At 49.9% G+C, this 24,131-nt stretch overlaps 1 protein-coding gene across 1 annotated transcript; it reads left to right on the forward strand.

Annotated features, from left to right (window-relative positions):
- The first annotated feature begins 9,592 nt into the window (after positions 1–9,592).
- Positions 9,593–21,072, forward strand: LOC135311337 (E3 ubiquitin-protein ligase RBBP6-like). Its single transcript, XM_064440462.1, has 12 exons — positions 9,593–9,781; positions 11,202–11,301; positions 12,054–12,090; positions 13,726–13,770; positions 15,613–15,701; positions 15,820–15,916; positions 16,407–16,546; positions 17,468–17,640; positions 18,390–18,493; positions 18,937–19,113; positions 19,369–19,376; positions 19,950–21,072. Exons 1-12 carry the CDS (start codon positions 9,616–9,618, stop codon positions 21,070–21,072), a joined length of 2,259 nt encoding a protein of 752 aa, XP_064296532.1. The 5' UTR covers positions 9,593–9,615.
- Positions 21,073–24,131: the final 3,059 nt, after the last annotated feature.

Here is a 24,131-nt window from a genome sequence, read left to right on the forward strand (position 1 = left end):
CGACCCGCATCTTGGGAAAGACTTGCTGATGCAGAGCACACCCGGGGCAGCTCCCCTCGCGGCAGGGCAGCTCCCCGACGCTCCTGCCCCCTGCCCTCCCTCCCTGGCAGGCCCAGCCCCCACGAGCGGCCCGAGGGATGCAGAGCTGCGCACACCGCGATACCGCTGAGAGAGCAGCGCCCGGTGCCATGGCCCTTCCCGAAGGCCGTCTCTGCACAGCCCAGTGTCCCGGGGGGCTGAGGAGCGAGCTGCGGGGGCAGCGGGCGCAGGGCAGCCCTGTGAGGAGAGGCCCCGGCTGCCTGTGCCCGCCCGGCAACAGCCACACCATTGGCCACGGCTGAGCCAATCAGCGGGGCCGGAGGCGGCCAGTCAGTCCCAGCCGGGCTGGGGCGGGGCCGGAGGGGGCAGAGGCCGAGAGGCCTGAGGAGAAATGGGTGAGGGGGTCCGGGGGCAGCCGGGCTGAGGGGGGTGCCGGGGGAGCTGCAGGAGCAGGGATCTGCGGGTGCGGGTGGGTCTGTGGGGAGGGACCTGGAGACCTTGCCCACGGGCCCTGCCGTGGCCCAGGCCACCAGCCCTGGGCCTGAGCGCTCAGCCCCAGGGACGGCCCCACAGCCAGGGGCAGAGCGGTTCCTGCTGCTGCCCCGAGGGTCGCCAGCCCCAGCCCGCACAGCTGGAGGTCAGTGTTTCATGCCCGCAGGGCAGGGGAAGTTTGAGCAGCCTCCTTGCCAAAAGGTGGCCCCAGGCTTTGGAGCAGGCATGCTCTGGTGGGGACAGGCCAGGTGCCTTGGCTGTGCCCAGGCCTTCAGGTGGGTCTCATGCTCAGGGACAAGCTCCTGTCTGTTGACAGCCTTTCAGACATGGGGATTTCCAGACATGGAAGTTGTTCCTCCCTCCTGCTGAGAGCACGCACCGGGGCTTTGTTGTCAGAGAAGCAAGCGGGGAGCGCTCCTGGTTGGATGCAGCTCCCTCGGCAGATGCTTGAGCTCGTCTCTCGGCCCCAAGGTCTGATATGTGCCTTTCCCCCTGCCCAAGCTCTGCCGCCGGCTTTTGGGAAATGGGGGGACGGAGGGTGGATGGTTTTCGCACAGCTGGCAACTTCCAGTCAACCTGTCAGGGAGGTTTTGTTCCTGGTTCTTGAAATAACAAGTTGTTTGGGTTTTTCTTTTTAATATATTACTTCCAAGGAAACTTCTCCAAGGAAAGCGCAGTGTTTAGCTCTGATTGCTCCTTGTGTGGACTGCATCTGTCCTCAGCCAGGCACACAATAGCTTTCAGGCGAGGAATGGCACTATTCCAGGGTGAAGTGAACAATCGGGATCTCAAGCCTGTTTTGTTTAAGGCAACCAGGTGAGAATGTGTGGTTAGAGCTGTCTGTCTTCCTTCCCCTTTTGACTGCAGTGCTCCCCGCTAGTTCTGTGTAACAGTCACTTCTACCCCTCAGCTCCATCAGGTTTGAATTTCTGTAAATTGATGCTGCGCTTTGCACCTGTTTCTACTTGACTCTTCACAGAGTTGAAAATTCCCTCTTCAGATCTGTCTACTTTCTTCTCCCCCTGTCCTGCCCGCAGAACTGTGTTTGGCTGCAGGGGCTGCAGAGTCTGTGTTTCCTTCCCATGGTGAGGAAAATATGGACATGAAAAAGAAGTGGATAGTGATTCTGAAAAGACTCCTTTCTTTGTGTTTGTTCTCACATGCAATTGCCTCTTGTGGGTTGTTAAGTGATGTGAGTTACTCTGAGTCTTGGCAATCCCTTGTTGGCAACCCTGTGCTCAGGAGGTGCATCAGAAACTCTGTTTGGGCATTGCTTATGTCAGACAAGTAACCGTAGCCCTTTCTGAAAAATAGCTCATGGGTGAGTCAGTTCCTCGGCCGTAACAGAAGGGTTTCTGTTTGCATCTGCAAGAAGTCAGGAGCAAACCCTGCTGAGGGAAGCCCTGAGAAGACAGGGAAGAGGAGAGAGAAGAACAGTTTTGGAGCGTTAGGCTGCTTCACCCCCGATGGTGTCACACCTCCTGGCACATTGACTCTGGGTAAGGGCGCTCTCGGGGTGTTTTCTGAGCTTTCCCGTGCTCATCACCAGAGAGCCGCCGGCCCTGGGGGAAGGGTGGCACCCCCTTCTGTGTGCACCCCAGGATCTTGTCACGCCGCATAACCTCCTGCGCAAACAGAAGCGGCCAATAGTCGCCTTCTTTGGGGAGGCTGCTGTGGGCACGAGGAAGATGCTGGGAGCAGGCTTCCTTCAGGTCATCCTGGGGGCAGGTAGGGAGCAGAATGGGAGTGAAGTGCTGCCGCTGCCATATGTGTGCAGGCCTAGGGTGGCTGCAGTGGAGGAAATGGTGTTGTTTCAGCAAGGGGCACTTTCTCTTGTCTTACCCTCAGAGGACGACTGCCAGAGTCTGGAAAGCTGGAGGGGAAGGAGAGGGCAGGGGTGCGAGAAATGAGATGTCAGCTAGAGCAGGTTGCGGGAGCGAGGGTACCCGTTGCCTCATGGTCTCCAAAGAGAGTCGCTGCTCAGTACTGAGGCGTCCTGGATCCTGCTGCAGAGACTGAACTGGCGTCAATCACATTTCCCAGTGTCGATACTCAACATTTCCTCCACCAGCCTCATATATATATATTCCTGTTGTGCTGCCTTCCAGCACATATCTGTGCAGCCCTGCTCACCCTGAGCCTCACATCCCACAGGGTACAGCGGGATGGAGCTGTGAGGAGCACACTCAGGTGTACAAGGGTTTGGCAGTGCAGGTGTTAGCGGATAGTCTAGGCCAAGCCAAAATAAGCCTTCTGGAAACCCAGGGGGCTGGGAAGTTTGCCATGTTAACAGCGAGAGGCCTGCAGAAGGCAGTGGAAGCCCAGTGAGGTTGTTAATGCTTAAACCTCACAAGGTTTTCTTTGTGCTGTGCTTCCCTGCAGAAGAGCAGCAAACCTCATCCCACCTACCTCTGGGGCAAGCCTTGATGCTTTTGTGATCGCTCTGCTGTTCTCTGTATTGGTTGCCAGAGCAAAGTTCCCTTGAGAGACAAGGATCAGGAGGAGGTGGTCATCTTGTTGAGTTCCTTGAAACGGGGGAATTTTACAAGCAGTGGAGATCTGGCTGAAGGTCAAAACTGGTGTCTGGAGATGAGGAGAGGGCAATGCAGAGAGAGCAGAACAGGTGAGAGGAGCACAGTGTGCTGGGAGAGCATGTCTGTTTTCTCATTACTGGGAGATGCTAGAGTAGATCGAGAATCTGGTTCCCTGAGACCATATAGCAGCGTGTAGCAGAGTGGCCAGGAGGAGACTGCTGGGGAAGAGCTTGAGAAGCCAGGGGATGTGCAATGCTGCAGTCAGCGCAATGGCAGGAGAGGGGGTCAGAAGACCTTGCGTTTTAAAACCTAAGCCAGACCAGAAGGCTTGTCATGGTACCTGAGTTGTCTTTAACTGCAGTTTCCACACCTGTGAGAGCGCAGGCATTTGGCTGCCAGTTTGTAGTACTGACTGGTTTGCAGCTTAAACCTACTTTGTAAGCACGGAAGAGAAGTGGGCATGGACAGGCAGAGGCTTCAGGCACTGGCAAAGGAGGGATGGGGCAGTCTGTAATATTTCTTTCAGGATCAAAAGCTGAAGGACGTTTCCATTCAAAGAGCCGAGCCTGTTGGGAGCTCCAGTCTCCAAAGTTCCAAAACCTGTGTATCGAACAGTGACCAGCCCTGATGTTTCTTTCTGCTACTCTCTGGCAGTTTCTGTGGGCTTTCTCTTTGGCTGGTGGTTAATCTCTGCTAGGTGTACAAGCGCAGTTCCATCAAACCACTCGCAAACCTGCCACTTGCCCACCTGCTGCTGGGGGGCCAAGCCAAAGGGATGAGGCCTCGTGCCCATACCAAGCCTGAAGCAAAGGGAAAGCACTGAGAAGGTCACCCAGTCAGCCCTGAGCCAGAGTGCAGACATCCAAGCTGCGCTGAGAGGGAAGAGCCTGGAAAGCAATTCATGGGCGGGGGGCGATGGAAGCAGGTACAGTGTATGCGGCAGCTGGGATTAAGTGACACCCTTGTTACCCCACGTGGGTGCCAGAGGGCTGTTCCTGCTCTCTCCTCCCCAGTGCCTTAACTTAGTCTTTTGTCTGTATGCAGGGCCTTGATAACGCTACTCTGTGGGTACCCTGTATGTGATTGGCAGGTTTTCTGCATATTTGTGACCGATCTTTCTTGTTTCTTTTAAACAGGAGAATCTTGATATGTGCTGCCCAGGAACTAAAGAAATGCAAAGAACTGACGAAGAGAGAGGTGCCAGTCAAGGAGGGAGTGGAGGGTAGTTCTGGTTTTAAGCATTCTTGACTGCGTTCTAGCCAAAAGCCTTGGCTTAAACAACTGAAATGAGCTCAACTACTGGGTATTCTTCATCCCGGTGCAGTTCTGTATTGCTACGGACTTTACCAGCCATAGCCATGGACTCCGGGCCTGTCCTGTAGTGAGCTCAAAGCAGGTATTACAAAAACAAAAGTGTGCTTTTCCAAAATGCTTACAGGATTGAAAACGACAGACGGCTGTGGGCAGGTGGGAGTACACAGGAGTGGGCAGTGTCACTCGGGATGAGGAACAGTGGTGTGCGTACAGCTGTAGCGTGACAGTTTTCATGGCCTTAGGCAGCACAGCAAGGGTTTTCAGGCAGCAAGGCCAGCTGCCAGGCGTGTGTGAACACCTCCTCGCGAGCACGGAGGTGGGCAGGGGAGAAGCCAGTGCTGTTCCTGTTGGTGCGTAGCAGGTGACCGTCGGTGGAAGCTGCTCTCAGGGCCTGTAATCAGGTAATCTGTGGCAGAGCCAGAACTTGGAGTGAAGGAGCTGGGGTTGTTTACGCTGGAGAAGAGGAGGCTGAGGGGAGACCTTATTGCTCTCTACAACTACCTGAAAGGAGCTTGTAGTGAGGTGGGGGTTGGACTCTTCTACCTAGTAACAAGCAATAGGACAAGAGGAAATGGCCTCAAGCTGCACCAGGGGAAGTTTAGGTTGGACATTAGAAAAAACTTCTTCACCAAAAGGGTTGTCAAACATTGGAACAGGCTGCCCAGGGAAGTGGCTGAGTCTCCATCCCTGGAGGTATTCAAAACAAAGGTAGACGTGGTGCTTGATGACATGGTTTAGTGGTGGACTTGGCAGTGATAGGTTAGCGGTTGGCCTCGGTCCAAAGGGTCTTTTCCAACCTTAACAATTCTATGGTTCTATGATTCTCCCTTACCACCAGTGCTGTCAATCAGTTCAGGGAATAATGCTTTGGAGGGGGTTCAGATCGGTGGTAATTACAGAATAATTACATGATTATTATTGTGGTAGTCTGAGGGTACGAGAAGAAGCAAGACTTGGGGAGGAGAGGGTAATTTTAATTAGCTGTAAGATTTTTGACAATGCAGCTTTTGTGGGTCAGTGATGACCATCACGGTGGCTGAGACTCTCTTATGGAAATTCTTCTGTTGTGGAGCTGAATCCCCAATCACCCTCTAACAGTCTTAGCTGGACTGCTGGATCTGGCAGCGTGTGGTTTCTTTTCTTAAAACTGAAGATAGTGTAGTTACAGGGAGAGCCTGCTTGGAGGTTTTAGTAGTTTGGGGCAGGGGCCAGTTGGGGGCTGGGGCCTTTGTGGGAGGGGGCTGTTTCTGCCCTGTGCCCTTGGCCTGGCGCTCACAGCTGGGAACGGGCTTTCCAAAATCCTGCTAGAAAAGAGCCAGATGTGGGAGCTGTGGCTGAGCTGGGGACAGGGAGGACCCCTGGAGCAGCCGCAGGACCTGCGGCAAACCTGCCTTCATATCGGGTCTTCCCAGCTGGACGTTGCCCAGGAATAAGTCTGAGTCTTGCTCTTCTCCTTCAGGAAGCATGGTACGCACCATGCACACCCAGAGCTGTGCCTGTGCCAGGAGAAGACTTCAAGCTCAGCCGGGGCTGAGGGTGGCAGTTCCCACCAGCTGTCCAGCTCGGGAAGATGCAGGTAAGATGCCACAGAGGGGACACCAACTGGTTGTCACTTCTCTTGCAGGAACAGGATTTAACAGCAGAAGGGAGGCAGGATTGTGGAGTAGGTGATAGGGCAGGACAAGGCAAGTGCTTTGTGCAGCTGCTTGCGCCATCACTGAAAGCAGTTTTTGCATCTTTTCAGAGAAGAGGCAGTTAGCTGCTAGATTATAGGACTGACTGCAGAGTTTTGCTTCTTTTCTCTGTGTCCTGCTCTTGGTCCCTGCCTCTCCCTTTCCCTCTCTCCTTCCTTTTTCCTCTCACCTTTTACCCTCTGTCCCGCTCCTTCGCCCTGCCTGTGTTGGTCCCTTCCTCCTGCCCTTCCTCCTGCCCTTCCTCCTGCCCTTCCTCCTGCCCTCCTCTGCTCTCTCTGTCCCTCGTCCCGCTGCTCACCACCATGGTCCTGGCTGCCCCCTGCCCCTTCCCCTCCAGCCCCTTCTCCCTGTCCCTGTGCCTGCTCCTTACCAGGGGTTTCCTTTCTCCGCTCTCTGCCCAGCTCCTCCCTCGTTCTCCTCATCCCTCTGTCCATCTGCGATCCCTCTCTGGCCCCCCCACTGCCCCGTCCCACCCCTCTCCGCTGCTCTGTCCCTCTCTCCTCCTCCTCCTCCTCCTCCCCCCTGCTCCACGGGGGCTCCAGGATCTGGGCAGCCCCACAGAGGCGGCCATGGGGCCTGGCGGTGGGGCAGAGCGGGGCTGGGGGACGGTGACCCCGCAGGTTCAGACAGCAGGGCAGGAGCACCGCAGAGCATGCCAGGGGCTGTAGTCCTGGGGCTGGGGGCTGCCAGGTGGCCGTGTCAGTCTCAGGAATGGCAGGGATCAAATGAAATGAAATGCCACGGACGGTTGTGTCAGGGACGCTGACATGCCCTGAGTGCTGCAGGGGATTTCTGATTTGCAGCAGCAAATCTCACCACTAAAGGAGACCAGTCCTCCCCCGATGGCATCCCTGCAGGCTCTCCGCCAGCCTGTCACTGGCTTGATGGGGCCCTGGCTGGTGGGACCCATAGGGCACGTTATGAAAATTCCCTTCCCTAACTAGTGAATCAACCAGTCTTTATTGTAGGAAAGTCTATTAGCTTTGTAGATGTCAATATGATGAGTTCACATGATACGCTGTACTGTGATGAGGGAGTGGAGTTTCCCTGGACGCTTTGCTATTCTTGACGCTGAAGTAAATCAAGGGAGCCCAGTATTAAAAAACACAACAAACAACAAACAAACCAAAACCAACCAACTAAACAGCCTGGCCCTGGGAAGAAGGGCTTTGCATCTGGGCAGCTTAGAGCTGTCCATGAAGGATAAGGATACCCCAGGTCACCCAAGATAATGCCAGCGTCCTAGCCCCTCTGACACATCTTTGAAACCCTCCCAGCATTGTCTGGCAGCACAGATCAGTAAGTCGAGGAAGACTGACTGCAGGGACATTGGGGTTGCTCTGCAAAGTTTGACTATGATTAGTAATCGGTAGCGTGGGTGCTAGTGACTGGTCACGTCACCTTGCACCTGACCAGCTGAAGGGTGTAAGAACCCTGTGTAAAGGCCCATTTGGGGTGCCCCTGCATTGGGTTAAAGGTAAGAGTCTGAGGAGTGGCTAGGGGGAGATCCTACCGTTGGGTCACGTGGTTCAGACAGGACCCCCTTGCTTTCTAAACTCCTTCTCCGAGAGGAATCTAGGTGTGGCTATATCCAGTCTTAGTCTCCAACTTGGTCAATGGTTTATTTTCCAAGGGTTGTAGAAGTAACCGCTCATCAGAGTATTTGTTGTTAGTAACTGATTTGGCAGATGCCCAATGTCGTGTTCTAGGGCCAGTCACATTCAATGAGAACGATCACGGCTAGATTAATGAATAGTGCAGTTTATTAAAGCAACAGATACACAGGTTCTAGGCCCATAGTGGCAACCAAACTTTTAACATTAGCTTTAGCCTGATTATGCCTTCCTGCAGCCTATCAAGTTAATCTATCTGTGAATTGCCTCAGAGTCTGCTGATCCCAATAGACTCCATCCAGGAAGAAATCTACAGCGTGATGGCTTATTGGAGTAGGTCCTATGTAAGGTCTTCTGGAAAATCTCCCTTCCACATTCAGCAGATGTGGTATATAGCAAGGCTTAGAAAGAATCTGTGGAGGAATACCCACTGCCTTTAGGCCTAGGAAAAGATCTATGGAACGTTCCAGGCATAAGGCTCCCCTTTTTGTCTGTATGGTCCTAAGGGCTGAATGGTCCACGTCCACCCATCCTATTAATTTGAAGGCTCTATTGGCATTTCCAGTTCCCAGCCCCTACAGAGTGAGTAAGCTTGTCAACAGCTTTGCTCTCCAAGCACAGGCAGGGCTCTCCCTTCAGACTAGCGACAAACCCTTCTTGGTGCAAGGGCGGTATCCTTCCTTTCTTCAGTGAAAACTCATCACGTAGATGCCTGTCCTTGTACCACTGAGAATTCAACACGACAGACACCCGGGAGAGTTGGTTTCAGGTAGCGGGTGGGCTTTGAGTGCATAGCCAACAGTGGGGCTTGTTTGCCCCTGCTGCTGTAGTTTGCCCTGTGGCGATGGCCAGATTATGGGCTGAATATGTATAATCCCTATTCCACCACAGGCTTATAAGCAAGGCTACCGTATTAAAACCTACGCTTCCCACGCACCATTAACAGGAGAAGCAAAGAGACACCAAGAGCAACAATAACCATCCCTTGGATATAGAGGGCAGCCCTGAACTCAGAAGGGTTTCCTGGCTCTGGAAACCCAGAAGGCACTGAAAGATCTAGAGCAAGAAGTCGTGGAAGCTCCCGCGTTAGCCCTGCCAGGCTACAACAATCAGTTTCTATCAGATTTCCCTGAACAGGAGGGACAGCCGGTTGGCCCCAAAAGGTCAGCAAGGCGCAGCATGTTCCTCAGGAGAACTAGACCTCGTAACTCAGGGCCTGATTTCATGGACTGAGGCTGTTGCAGCAGCAGCTGTGGTGGTGGAGAAAGCAAGAAATAGTGTCCTGGGGCACCTCCTAAGGCTAAGGGTTCATTCCTTACTTCCTTGTCCTCCCCTCCAGAGTTCAAGCAAGTGCGGATGTGCCACTGTGGGGAATTACGTTGGGTTATGGCAATAACCGTAAATGGTCATTGCCTTCTTTGGCGGAACCTTCCATAAATGCAACAAGATACACTCAAACCGCTGCCTCTTCCCCAGGCTGTCTTGCCCTGGCTCTCTGCCGACAGGAGGGAGCAGTGGGTGGTGTCAGCCTGGGGGGGTGACAGGAGGGAGAGCGGGCGGTGAGAGGCGTGGGGGTGAGAGGACATGGGGCGGTGATGGGCCCAGGGCTGTTGGGAGAGCCAGCGCGGGCCCCGGGGCTGATGGGAGGTGACGCTGGGTGGCGAAGGCCCAGGGGGTGGCGGGAGGGACAGCGCAGACCTCGGGGTGTGACAGGACACCGGGCAGCGACAGACCTGGGGGGTGACAGGACAGCGGGGCTGCTGGAACCCCCTCCCCTAAGGGCCACTCGGCATTAGGGCAACGAGGGCGGGGCTGCCACACCCACATGATGCAGGTCTTTCTTCATAATGTGCTGAGCATATAAGAGGACCATGACACCGCGTGCTGCAGTAGACGCCATCCCAGAGCAGGCACCGCCTGGCCCCGACCATGTCCTGTGTCCACTACAAGTTCTTCTCCAGGCTGAACTATGATACGGTCACCTTCAGCGGCCTCCACATCACCCTGCGCGACCTCAAGCGCCAGATCATGGGCCGCGAGAAGCTGAAGGCGACCAGGAGCGACCTGCAGATCTCCAACGCCCAGACCAAAGAAGGTGCGTGGGGGCGGCGGGCGCGGGGCCTCGGGGACCAGTGCGGAGCTGCACCCCGGCGGGGAGCTGCATTGCAGGGGGGAGCAGCACCCCAGTAGGGAGTTGCACCCCAGCGGGGACCTGCACCACTGCGGAAAGCGACAACCCGCAGGGGCCCTGCACCACCTGCCCCGGCGCCCCCAGGGGCCCTGGCACCACCTGCCAGACGGTGGGCTGGCCCCGCTGGTAGGTGACGGTGTGGAGCCGGGCAGGCTCACCGGACACCGGCAGCCCTGGGGCAGAGGGCAGCACACAGGCACTGACCGGTGGCGGCATGGCCGTGGTGGTGAAGCGCATGTCGGACACCTCCGATGCCGTCGGCAGCTGCAGAGGGAACCTCTCTGTTGGGGGAAGCAAAGCGGGGTGGTGGGGTGAGCTACTGGTGGGCAGAGCCCCTTGGGGGGTTACCCGGAGGGCAGGAGCACCACGAGGAGCAGGAGCCTGCTGCTGTACCTGCCATGGCGGCGGGTCAGTGTGGGGTTTGTCTGGGGCAAAGAGTGTTCTGGGGTTCTGTCCCCATGGCGATCATTCCACCAGCACCTGCCTCAGCCAGCCCTGCCAGGGTTTCATTTCTCATGCCACAGCAACTGCCCGTCTCAATGACGTCCCATCCTGCTGATGGTTTCCTGTCCTCAATGCTCATTTCTCAACCCGGTGAGGTTTTCCCATCCCCACGGTGATTTCTCAGACCCGTGATGGTTTCCTATCCCAATGGTTTCCCATGCCCACAATTTCCCTTCCCAAGCATTGTTTTTGCAGGGAGCTGAATTTCCTGCCCAAGGGGAAGGGATGCAGCCAGTATGGGTGGCCCTGCGATGCCAGTGTGTGAGCTGCCCCATCCTGCCCCAGTGAGGGGGGATGGGGCACTTTTGGGGGGTGTTTTTGTGCTTCCCATCTCTGGAATCCTTACACGTGCACACAGAGTACTGTTCTTTTATAACCTTGCCCGTGCAGGAGCCCTGACTAAATGTTGACCTGATCTTGGAAAGAACAAAGTGGAGCTTGAGTGAAGATGGCCGACTTGCTCAGATTTTCTGAGCACTCTAACCTTTTACAGTTCTGGGACTGTAACTTTCCATAATGGAGATCTAGTAACAGAAGCAATGCTAACCTAAGCGAAAAGAAAACAGGATTTTAAATATCAGTGGAATATCTGCCCATGGAGTCATGTTCTGCAAAGGCAGAAGTGCCTTCAAAAAGCCTGTGCCTCCTTTTAATTTGATCTGCATTTGTTGAGTGTGTTGAGACGATAAAAGTCGGTGTTACCTATAAAAGGTTGCTTTTCTCTCTGTAAAGGGATTCTCTGAAGTGCTGTGTAATGACATACTGATATACGTTCTTACAAACTGACTACTGCTTTTTTCTGTACTGATGTTGTTTTCAGAATACACAGATGATGACGCCCTGATTCCGAGGAACTCCTCGGTAATTGTCAGAAGGATCCCTGCTGGAGGAGTTAAAGCTACCAGCAGAACCTCTGTTACGTGAGTATCCGTAAAGCGGTGTAGTCTTTGCTAGGGGGTTCAGTGAGGTCACTGGTTTAATGGATATTAGTTTACCAGTGGCGTTCCAACTGCATCTCCCTTGTTAAAGCGGCTGTTAGTTTTTGTTGTCCTGGGGTAGGTTTCAATGGACCTGTCCCAAAGCAGACTGACCTTTTTAGGCCTGCTGGGACATGGGCTTCAGGCTCCAACAACGGTAACTTCTAAGATGATTCTGTTGGGTTTGTTCTTGGGCTTGATTGTTCTGAGACCCGAGCTGTAGATGCTGGTTCCTCCAGGTGGAGAGATGCCTTATGCTATGGGCTTGCTTGTATTGCTTTCAGAGTAAAGACAGATACGCACCGTAGTGTACGCTTAGAATTTGTTCCCATCCCAGAGGAGCCCGATTGTCAGTGTTTGGCTATTTCCCGCATTTGCGGGAGGAGGCAGGGTATGGCAGGTACTCTGAGGCCCCAGATCTGGGGTGTATTGGTTGAGATTACAGCTACTCAAACGTGATCCTGCCTACAGGATTGTTGTGGTCATTTTGGGATTTGGGTATTTTTTTTTTAGTTGCACTGAATGTGAGAATTTGAGAATGAGAACAGTTTATGTGTATGAATAGATGGCCACATTCACTAGATTATCCGAACAATGTCCTGATGGGCAGGTTTTATAACCTGTTTCACTGCTTGATGTGGGGCACAAGTGCTCTATTTTAAGCTCTGATCACCTTCCTTTCTTTCTCCTTCCAGAAGTCGAATGGAGCCAGTGAGCGGAACACCAAAAGCAGTATGTAAAAGCACAGGGTCACACCTTTTTCTGCACACTGCACTGAATTCTGAACAACGTAGCCTTGTATGAAATTTTCCAAACAGTAGCTTCATATAATTTCTTCCAGTAAAACATAGCCTATGCTGCAAAGACAATGGATTTGATTCAGCATAGTAAGAACTGCGTAATGCCATCATTTGCACAGTTCTAATGGGACTATTGGTATTTGTGCCCAGTCACGCATTGTATTTCATCCTGAATATGCGAGGCTATTTCCTGAATGGCTTTGTGTTGTACAGATAAGGTACGATTGGTTATAGGCGATGTAGGTTCAAGGTTTGCACAACTGGACGTGGTGCCGTGCTCTCCATCTGTCTGTCTACAGCTAGTAACGTGTCTGTTGGCGTAGCTGCTTGTGCGCTTTGTGTTTCTTGCAATGAAAATGCTCCGGAGTGTATTTTTGCCATTTTCACCTTGTACCACTTAGCTTCGGTTTTTGCTTGCTTTGCCCAACGGTTTTTGAAAACGTTCATAAAAAACACCGAGAAACCATTGTTGTTAAACTTGGTACTGTTTCTGGCTTTGACGTGGGGGTTCAAACAAAAACTAAAACTGACATACGCCCTACGTTCTGAGGACAGTTCTGGGCATCTAAACGAGTCCTTTCCGTGCCTTTGAATACCTGGGTATTTGTTCCTGGAACTGTTTATTTGCAGTGATATTGTTTGGGCTCCTCCAAGTACATGAATGTCTTTAACAGATTGCCCTGAATGTAAATATCGTTGCTACACAAAGTGGTATTCTAAAGTTCTGCATTTGCTCTTCCCGCTTTCTCTGATGCAGCAGCTTCATCTAATAGCTTGTCTGCAAATGAAAATACCTGAAACCCAGTGTGCAAATTTTGGCGCAAGGTTAGAGCCTGGGGCCTTTGTGGGGCATTTTTCATCAGGCTGGAAAACACTGTCCTTCTGCTGCTGAAATATAAATAAGTAACAGAAGGAAATGCTTGACTGGTAATAGCCTGGATTTTGATTTAGTCTTCTGTTCAGTTTCTTTAGTTCTCTTTAGTTTCTGATTAGTCTTCCGTTTGAAATGGCAGTTCATACATTGACTGTCGATTCTGGATTTTGGATTATTTGGGGGTTGTTGGTTGTCGAGTCGTGTCCCCGCCCCTCCCCAGTTCTTCTGCAGTATTGCCTTAGGGTGGCAAACAAGTTTCATGGAGATGTTGGTTCTAACTGACTGGTTGGAGGGACTGGCAGGAAATACTTCAGTAGAAATATAAAGGAAACAAAAAAAGACCCAGGGCTGGAGGGCCGTGGAAGGTGGCCGTTGGGCAAACGTGCTGAACAGTACATCAGTTACCCTTCCTGACCCATTTGACAAGGTTCCCTCTCTGAGATACTCTGGAGCAACAAGCTGATCTCAAGCGGGTCTGGTTAGTCTAGTTTCTTCTCATTAACCGCACGGGCACTCTTAAGCTGGCGTAGCTTTGGACTTTGCCTTGAGCAAATGCAAATGACACGAGGTCGGAAATGCCTCTTGCAGTCACACTCGGAGCGCATCGTGCAGACTTTCAGACTACGGTAGAGGTTAACTATTGCTATGTTTGGACTGTACAACTTGAATATGTGTTTAATTTTTTGTGAACAGATGGATGACTCCTCTGCATCTGCTTCTCTGTCCCAGCTTATTCAGGTATATCTATATTCTTACCAAATACTTCAAAAAAAAAAAAAAAAAAGAAGTGTTTGCTTCATATTTTTAAATCTTGCACTGTGATCCAGAGCTGTATAACTGTTGTAATGCGAACAATGCTTTACTTTAATTCTTAATAATGTCAAGTATTTATGTTAACCTTAAAATGTGTGTATGCTTTGATCCTCTCCTGTAAAGAGCAGTTGCCACTTTGGGGAGATAGAAGGGGAGAACCTTACCAGCACCAACGTCACGTTGCACTAGTGCTCATCTTCAAGACACAAAGGAGAAGCACTTCAGAGGCTGTTTGCCCTGTTTCATACATTCCGTTAGTTCTGCTTTGGGGAGGAGCGCTATTTTTACAGAAGCATGTCACTGGCTGTAAGGGACGGACATTCCAGGGGGTGTGGAGCAGCCAAATTAGAGGCGTGCCTGGAACACGGACAATTGCAGGGCTATTTCTGAATTTCTAGTCCTCAGAGCTGCAGATCCATTCTTTGACCGCTGCACAATTTCATCAGCTGTCGTATAGATACAGTGGGCAACACAATCTGATTTCCTTGAACGCAGACTGTGTACGCTGTGATTATGTCCCTAACCGTGTCTAGGAACACACCCACGCGTGTGTGTGGCATGCTGGCGGAGGTGACCTTCTGGAACTCCTGCCACGCCGCGTTTTGCTGTGGAGCTGCTGGCGGTTTTTGCCCGGGAATGTGTAACTTTGGCTGGGAAAGCACTAGTCATTGCGCCTTGTGAGAAGGCGTAGTGCTAGCCAATTCAGTGCCTGGGCTTTAAAGTTACAAAGCTCAGAGAAGGCAGGGCCTAAGGCAGAGGAGCTTGTTCTTTCTTCTGTAAAGAAAGGCTGGAGTTCATTCCCAAGACAGAGAAAGCTCTCCCCACTAGCCACTTCTTCCCTCTCTCACCACAGACATGAAATTGTGGACACGTGGCAAAAATATTGGAAAAAATAATTCATTTGGAAGGTAGCCACCAGAAGAAACTGGTCTGCATTCGTGCTGTCCCTAAACGTGTCCTTGGTTCTGTAAACTTAGGTGAAGTTTTACTCTAAAATGTGAGAAGCCGTCCAAGAGGTGCACACATTGAAGCTTTTGAGAACATTGAAGTATTTCAGAACAATACAGGAACAACACCTCAGAGCAGCTCAAAACTGTGACTTACTCTACCCTCTTTAGCGCAGACTGGCTCAGCAGGGAGTCAATGTGTTGTAAAAAGTCCTCTGGTTTATTACTGCTATGTACGAAATGCCATATTTGAACTTTCGCCTATCCCTAGAAATGTTTTGTGGGTTTTGGATGTGTCTTGTACATCTCTTGGGTTCAAGCAAATCAGTCAAGTGTCTGTGAAGTTTTCTGTCACGGTTAATGGAAATGATTTCATAGGTGTCGATCTGCATTATGTTACAGTTGAGGAAAAACTGTGTATAGGAAACAACCATTTAATAAAATGCTGAAAGTAGTTGGTTGCTCTTGCGAAGGAATGCACCTAAAAGCAAAGACAGGAGTGGCTGATCTGAAGGCTTGGTGCTGGACGGTCCAAAGAATGTACAGTCCCTCCCTTAGACCCTGCTGGTATCTGCACTAGTGTGTAATTAAAACGTTTGAACAAATAGTACTTCAAAAACCAAGAAATCAGCTGGTTTCCTTCATATGAAGATCTAGTTCTGCGTAAGGCTTGTATTACAATTTGCATGGTAAAAGGACACGGCCAGCTGGAGAAACCTGCAGGTTTTGCTTACCGTAGTTAGCTCACTTAACACGAAGAAGTTAGCAGGGGCTCTAAAGTGTTTCTAACGTGTGTGTCGACTAACGGCCTGTTACACAGACTGCCAGTCTGGCTGAAGCCAGCGCTTCCGAAGAAGACAAAATAAAAGCGATGATGATACAGTCTTGCCGTGCATATGATCCAATCAAGTAAGTGTTGATAACGCCAGATCTGTTCCCCAACGATTACGGAGGAATGCTAGAGATGGTTGTTTTAACAAGAGAGATACATGCACCCCTTTTTCTTTTTCTCCCAAAAACCTTCTAGTTACATGAAGAACAGCCTGGGTCTACCTCCGCCATCATATACTTGCTTTCGTTGTGGAAAACCTGGCCACTATATAAAGAACTGCCCAACAAACGGGGTAAGGTTGGGGGGGGACTTCTGGTGTTACTTCGGTTTTGTTTTTTACCTTGGCAGTGAGGTAACAGACACATGAACACGCATATTAAGACGTGTTTCTCTTGGGGTGAAATAGAGAGGTTACATGGCAAAGTTGCAAAGCCCTTCAAAATTCAAGGGACACCTGCAATTATCAAGGCAAAATTTTCTTTTTTCCAGGCCATCACAACAAACATAGCCAGAGATCTTTCTCTGTCAACTTTCATGCATATTTTTCTGTATTTCAATATGACTGGAAATTTATTTTGGGTTTGAACCCTTTCTAAAGACACTTCACAGCTTTTAGTATTTCGTACAAAACCAGGATGTTTCTGCTGGCCCCATCTATTGGATATCTGCCTGGTGTAATGACACAAGCCTCTGGCTGAGCGTCCCTGCCATTTAACAACAGTCACGGAGATGTCGTTTTAAGTGTGGGTCTTGAGATACGCCTGCATTTCTTTTCCTGCCAGGACAAGTCTTTTGAGCCTGTTCCCAGAATTAGGAGGAGCACGGGCATTCCAAGGAGTTTCATGGTGGAGGTGAAAGATCCCAACACAAAGGGTGCTATGCTGACCAGCACGGGAAAATATGCCATACCAATTATTAATGCGTAAGTATGGGACTAACGGGACTGACCCAGGAGCGAAGGAGAGGAACCGTGCGTCAATGCCTGGGCGGCAATGCAGCCGAGTGGGCCAGCACCTCTAGTTACGGGGGAGGAAGCACTGGCATTGCATCTTAACCTTAACACCTGTGATACTTTCTAATCCCAAGGCCCTAAAATAGGACGCTCCTCCTGTTCATGCCCCTGGAAGCTGGTTAAACTTGTGGCGTGCTAAGAATCAGTATTTCTGCAAAAGGTTTCCGAGGTGTTTGCAGTGGAGTCGTTCTCTTTGAAAGCGCGTTTTGCTTCTGTCCGATGCTGCAAAGGCTCCTTGCAAAAGTTAACAAGTTGCTGTGGGAGTGAGGTTTCCTCCCCCTCTGACTTTTATCACCTCCCCTGTGTGAAAGAGGCTGCAGTTCTCCTGTTGCTACAAACTAAGAAAATACTACTGTGTGCTGACAAGAGCGGCTGCTCTAAAATGCACTCGGTGGCACTTCTGGTGTTCTGCCATGGACCTCCTTTTGTAGAAGCTCTAACATAGACTTCTTCCATTTCCAAAACTTCATTACTCGGAGACTGACTTGATCCTCAGCCTGCCATTTACTTTTACCCTCTGGCAACAGAGGAGAGGTGGGATTCATTTCACACGATTTCTAGCTGTCAAAAAATTATTTGCCTAGTCTGAGCTGATTTCTCCATTGACCCAATGAATGGGAGAGGTCTGCAGCAGGAAAATTGTTCCCCCTCCCTCTTCTCATCCTGTGGCTGTAGAAAAGGAGTTTCAACTAGCGGCCTACGTTTTAGAAGGCTAATGTGGAGTGAGAAGAATTCCACCTGTTCTCTTCCCCTGAGAAAAGCCAAAGCTTGGAAAAGTTCTCCTTGACCCACCTTTAACTTTTTGCTCTCTCCTTCCCCACCCCGCTCCAGGGAAGCTTATGCCAGAGGAAAGAAGGAAAAGCCTCCCTTTCTACCGGAAGAGCCGGCCTCCTCCTCCCCCTCCGATGAGCCTATTCCAGATGAGCTCCTGTGTCCCCTTTGTAAAGATATAATGACCGACGCAGCTGTTATTCCCTGCTGTGGAAACAGTTATTGTGACGAATGTAAGTGTGACCCCATGGCTGTTAATTCAAAACATCACCTCTGATCCTCTGAAAGCAGAAACAGGAGATCAGGAAATTACTGTCTCACCGGTTCTATGTAGTACTTAAGCCCAGCCTGAATAGGAAAGGACTCTTCTCCTATAAAGGGCAAAAGAAAGGCCGAAAGCTTTTTCCTCCTTTTTATGTATCTCGTTAAATCCCCTTCGCACGTGGAAGGACGAGTATGAGAAGAGGGCGTAACTGCGCCGGTGATGACACTATTAGATAGCGAATGCATTTCGTTTGTCCACAGCCCTTTCCCTCCTACAAAATTACAGAGCCAACGCTGGTGACTTCCTGTGGTCTGCAGCAATCGGGTACTTGGGCATTTAATGCACATTCTCCTCCACGGGAGAGTTGGCTGAAACCTTCAGAACTCAAACCCGCTAACGGGTTTTTGAGGTCTCTTTTATTCACTAGCCCTGAGGTTGGTGACTTCTCACTGTACTAGAGAGTGGAAAAAAGCTGAGTCAAGACATCAAGACACCGCCTACTCCACACCTCCAGATGTTACAGGAGTGAAACATCAGAGCTGTACCGTTATTGGCTGCATACTAGAAAATTATTAGGCTACTGAACTTGAGCTTCATGTTCCCAATTCAAGATCATCTTCACCCATTAATCATATACATGGTTTTCTAACTGATGAGAACCCCAAAAATGTCCTTAGTTTGGCTAAAATCTATTTTGATGCCTCTAATTGCACACAGGTATTAGAACAGCGTTACTGGATTCTGAGGATCATACCTGCCCAACGTGTCATCAGAGCGATGTTTCTCCTGATGCTTTAGCTGCCAACAAGATCCTACGCCAGGTAACGTGATGGCTTTTCCATGAACTGCTTGTAAGAGAAGTCTATTCCTGAAAAGCTGAAAGGGAAGAAAACATGAATCGACAGCTCCTGAAGCAGGGCTAAATTGGACAAGGCTACATTTACTCCTCCAGTGCATGATCCCTTGTTACAGAAGCTTACAACTCCTTAGAGACAGTCTGGCAAATTCAGGTCACAGTTTTAACGTGATTGCCTCCCTTTCAAATTCGGTGTTGACACTGAAGTGCTTTAAATACAGACACCCTGAGTTACCAGTCATTAATGCCGGCGCTTAATGCGATGTGTTCCTACCCCTGCCTGCTGATTTATTTTAGGATTGATAGCATTTACAGGAACAGGCGAGTGATGTTCCTCTGTGGAGCCTTTTGTTTGTGTGCCTCCTGAAGTTTCCTATCCCCTTTTTGTCCGTGTTTTTCTGCCTCTAGGCTGTGAACAACTTCCAAAATGGAACTGGCTACCCTCGGCAGCAGCAGCCGCAGCAGCCGCCACCGCCACCACCTCCACCACCACTCCTGACTGTCGGGCCTCCCGCCGCGCTGGTGACGGCCGCTAACCTTTCTAAACCTTCCTCTCAGCCAATCGGCGGGTTGTTGGAGGAGAAGGTTAGTTTGATTTCAGCATAGGCACTGATCCTTGTCTTTTAGCAGAGCTTCGTTTCCAACTCTTTCCAACCGTTTTTTGCCAAGGGCCGTCAGGTTCCGCTACTAAGACAAGCAGCACTGCCGAGTCGTCTGGGCCCCCAAGGACAATCAATACCCACAACGGGTAAGTAACGCTAACTTTAGAATTCCTTTAAAAGTCTTATCTTCAGATAAACTGAATGGGATTTTTTTCTTTTTCCCTCCCCACTGCAACAGGTCATCCAGTGAGAGCCACTACAATTCGCTCAGCAGGTGGCGGATCAGGCTGCGAACTGTAAGTGTCCCACAGAAATTCAATGCATTACTACCGGTAACTGTACTACTACTACTGGTTAAAGGAGGCCGTAACACGTAACTCCTGCAACTGCTGATTTGCAATGAATAAGTACGCACAGGTAGTTGTGGGGAACACTAGCGGTAATTAATTTTGAAATGGCTTACTTTGAATTGCCTTTAACAAAGGGATCTGTGCTTGCACTAAGATTATTTAAAATAAAACATCAGCACAGGACTGACAAGGGGACTGCCAAAAACCAACACTTTCTCGGGAAACCGTAATCACATACGAAAATTAAATATAATTATAGGATCAAGTGGAAAGCCAGGCTAGAAACTTGGAAGCAGAAACTTTACATGCTAACAAGTTCTTCAATTTGCAGCAGCATCATTACATAAACACATGGAGAGAGGATAAAAAAAAACCAAACCAAACCAAACAAAGCAAACCAAATTTGAGAGGAAAAAAGTTGGGGAGTGTGACCCTTTTTTCTTTCTTTTTCTGTGTGGTTTTTTTTCAGGTCCAAGTCTCCCTGCAGTGCTTCATCTTACTGTAGAAGTTCGTATACCTACACCAAGTCAAGATCCAGTTCTTCCCCCACTCACTCCTACTCTCGATCATTCAGTCGTTCCCAGTCTCGTTCCTCCCCGCGATCGCCGCCGTATCCAAGAAGAGGCAAAGGGAAGAGTCGTAACTATCGCTCCAGGTCAAGGTCACGCGGCTCTCACCATTCAAGGCTAAGGTCACCCCCGCACAGAAGATACCATTCACGGTCAAGGTCTCCGGTGTTTAGGGGCCAGTCTCCAACTAAACGGACTCTACCTCAAGGGGAAGGAGAAAGGGAGTGTTTTAACAGGTCCAGAGAGGTTCCACCATATGATAGGAAAGCTTACGAGGGCAGATCCCGTGACTGGAGTGATCCATTTGAAAAGGAAAGATACAGAGAACGGCGAGGGAACTCTAGGCACCGGAGTGAGAAGTTTTACAAGGGCTATGCTGTTGGCGGTCAACCTCCACCTCCACAAAACAGAGAGGACTTTTCTCCAGGTAGGTTTGGTCCACCTGGCACCACACAAGAGAATTTGCCATGTGCTCAGGGACGTAGGCAGGATTATCCTGCTGGGCAGAGGCACAGAAACCATCATACAGCTGGAAATTACCCTGAAAAACCATGTGGAAGGGAGAGCCGTGGCATCAAAGATCCTGAAACATCAAAAAAGAAAGAGGTGGAAAAACCACTGGGAGACAAGAAAGGCAATAAAGATAAAAAGCACCGGAATGAAGGATTTCCAAATGCTGAGTTGTTGGAAGGTGCGAGAAAACCAAGAGAGGCAGCTGCAGCAGAAGGTGTTACAGCGGAGTCTGTCTTCAGGCTCCCAAGCAGAGACGATGCCACCCCTGTGAGAAATGAGCCTATGGAAACAGAGTCTAGTGCTTTCAGACTGGGGTCTGAAAAGGAGGAAGAAGAGAAGGATAAGCCAAAAGCAAAGACTGACAAGGCCAAGCGGAAAGTAGAAGTGGCTCTTCCTCCTAAGACGGACAATACAGTAAAACCAGCTGAAGGTTCCAACGAGAAGGTGGACACGGGTCGTGACAAATCTCCTCAACTGGAACCTCCTGCGAAAAAGGCAAAGGAGGACTAGCCAAAGTCAGGCAGTGTTAAAACACCTTCCTCTTGAAAGGATGAGGGTGTTTTGATGCTGTCCTGCAGCGAGTAGTTGCTAGTTGGGAGGATAGAAGGGGAGTGCCTTATCAGCCAAGTTAGAGCCATTTCTGGAATACGGGCAATTGCATGGCTATTGTTCTCTTTGTTTACTCGCATCTGTATAAACACAAATCGCATGTTCATCAATAAAGTTAACACTCTTTTAGCCTCGCGTGTTCCCTGGCATGTCTGTGTTACATTTCTAACTAGCGTCTCGCCATGAGCTAACAGAGATGTCTCAAAAATGATTAGGAAAAATGTGGGGATTGATAAGTCAGATTTCCTTTAAAAGGCAAGCCTAAACTTTGCCCCAAGAGAATTGACGGAACCAGGAGATCATTCCCAAGAAATAGGGCACATCGATCACATCTCCCTTTCAGGCTGCTGCACTGACCCAGAGGGTAAAATTCCCACACCTCCCCAGCAAGAATCACAGTGACAGAGGGATCCTGGTGGGAGGGGGGTATTTGTGACATTAGAAGGAGTATTAAACCACTCCCATTTTTAATCTCTTCAGGACTATACGATGTCAAACCACCATCTGTAATCACTAGTCATAAATCTCTGCACACTAGTATCTTCAAAGTGGGATGCATATTGTTTGTTTAAAAGACACAAGTTTTTTTACTTTTCAATTCAAGTTTAAAACCTGCAAGCTTACCCCATGCTTCATTTTCCCTCTGGTTGCAAGGTAGGTCATCCAAACAAAGGTCCACCAGAAGTAGATGACCAACATCTGTAGCCACTGCGTTTATTGTATTTCCTACAGTTATTGACCTGAGTTCACTTCAACTGCAATGGTGCATTCTAATATTCCAGCGTACCAATTGCCATTTCCTATGTAGAAGCCATTAACTCAAAGAAAACATAGAAAATCAGTTATATGCAAGAAACTTCCTGGACTTACGTACAAAAGACAAAACTCAGTCTTGTCCTCCCACTGCTCACAGCCCATCAGCAGTGGGACAGGCTTTTAGAAAGTGTTGAAGGGAGATACTAGCTTAGTAAAAGTAAAAGTAAAAGTCACCAGTCCTCATTTAGAATCAAAATAGCAACCAGGGAGAGCAAAAAAGTTTTAAATGCACACCAGCACTTCCGTGAATGCGAACACAAATTTTAAAAGCCACCCAAAAACAACAGCAGCCTGTTCGACAAAAAACTAACTCCTGCTGAGGAGAAGCGCACGCTGCTCTGGAACACGCAAAGCCGTCTGCGTGCAGCTTTATTACAAGGTCTTTAGCAAGACAGACCTTTCAGCACCTGCAACCCCTCCCAGGACAACCCCGACTGCGAGGGCAGAGGTACAGGCACATGGGGACGCCTGTACTAAAGCTCTACAACAAAAGAACACAGGCTGTCCTTCAGCCTCCGTGCAAAATGCAACACAGGGACAACAGGGAGCTTTACAGCAACAACAAAGTTTTACACAACAATAAAACAGAGAAGGGAGCATCACAAGGTATCCCTTTTTTCCTACATTGTTTTTTTCCCCCCAGAGGTGGGGAAAATAACCAAACCCCTAAGCCCCAAAGTTTTCTCCTCTCCCATATCAAGCACTTGCTGTGACTGCGCTGCCTGGCAGTCTACTACAGAATTTACCTTTCCTCTTGGCTACAAGAGCTCTCATCTTAGAAGTGCCCACAGTAACCTAGACAACTTTATATTGTTTCCGACTGCCTGGAAATCAAATTAAATTTCCAACCTTCTCTGCTACTCAAAGTGCTACCAAAAGCGTTTTGATTATTCAAATTCTTGCTGCTCCAAGTCTGGATGACCCTTACGAGCAAAGCAGAAATACTGCCCATACCGTGCTGCAGAATTAGCCACAGTTCAAGTGTTGCTCAAACTTCCTTTTAAGATTTACTTTTTGTTGTACAACTGGCTCCAAATCAACCTTTTCCATTTTTGCATACCATCTTCCAAAAAGGTTTCCTGGTTTTCATGCTTCAGTTTTCCCTGTAGAAGCTCCTGAAACCGCCTATTTTCCCACGACGCTCGGCACTGGCTTTGCATATTCTCCTAGGCCACTGCCCACTCATTCTGGGAATGAACACAGGAAACCTGTCTCAGCTCACTGAATCGGGATGCTACCCTTCTGCCTCATACAAACCAGGAAGGTCCGTGAAAATACCGTTCCAGAGTTCTGAAACATGCAACCATCCATTATAAACCAATTTAATACCATTAATGTTTTCAATTCAGATTTGCTTTTACAAGAATCCATTACAAATGATACTCCATTAACAGTTTCCTGCTGCGTGTCACATGCATATCCAGAGGGCAATCAGAGATGCTTCCACCAAAAAAAACCCCACAAACCAAGAAGAACAACACAATCCCCGCCCCCCAATTCTTTCTAAGCCTGAATTTGGCATTTTTAATCTCATTCCTTTACTCTCTGAATGACTACGCATCTACTTGTACACTAAAAGGCAGTCAGACAGCCATGATAAATACCCTGTATTAATCCACCAACGGCTTGACACCTTGCACCAGAGTTCCTCTAAGTAGTCCTAACCTGTTGTGCTGGTTTTGGCTGAGAAGGGGTTAATTCTCCTCACTGTGGGGGTCGCCTACCTTTCCAGCTTCCCGCGCTCTGCCACGTGTGTGGGGGGGCTGGGAGGGTCGGGGCCGTGGTGGGGGCGGCTGACCCCGACTGGCCAATGGCAGGTTCATTCCATACCACGTGACACCATGACCAGTATATTGAGGGGGGGCAGCGGCAGCGCGGGAGCAGCGCGGCGTCGGGTCGGCGGGCGGCTGCAGCGCGTGCGGTTCATTTCGGCGGTTCGTTCCCCCTCTCCCCTCCCTTCCCCCCTCCCCCGGGGCTTTGTGCCTCTCGTTGTTCTCCTTTACATTGCATTTCTGTTGTTGTTTCTTTTAATTTTAATTATTAAACTGTTCTTATCCCGCCCCACGAGCGTTACCCCTCTGATTCTCTCCCCCATCTACCGGTGGGGGAGGGAGCGAGCGACTGTGTGGGGTTGAGCTGCCGGC

This window comes from Phalacrocorax carbo, unplaced genomic scaffold (genome assembly GCF_963921805.1).
Source record: "Phalacrocorax carbo unplaced genomic scaffold, bPhaCar2.1 SCAFFOLD_36, whole genome shotgun sequence".
NCBI classification, from domain to species: Eukaryota; Metazoa; Chordata; class Aves; order Suliformes; family Phalacrocoracidae; genus Phalacrocorax; species Phalacrocorax carbo.

Bases quoted from the DNA above. Each gene is read 5' to 3' on its own strand.
- LOC135311337 (XM_064440462.1), top strand. From the start codon at position 9,616: ATGTCCTGTGTCCACTACAAGTTCTTCTCCAGGCTGAACTATGATACG. The intron at 15,702-15,819 runs GTAAGTGTTGAT...AAAACCTTCTAG, and splicing joins CGTGCATATGATCCAATCAA to TTACATGAAGAACAGCCTGG. The intron at 17,641-18,389 runs GTAAGTGTGACC...AATTGCACACAG, and splicing joins AAACAGTTATTGTGACGAAT to GTATTAGAACAGCGTTACTG.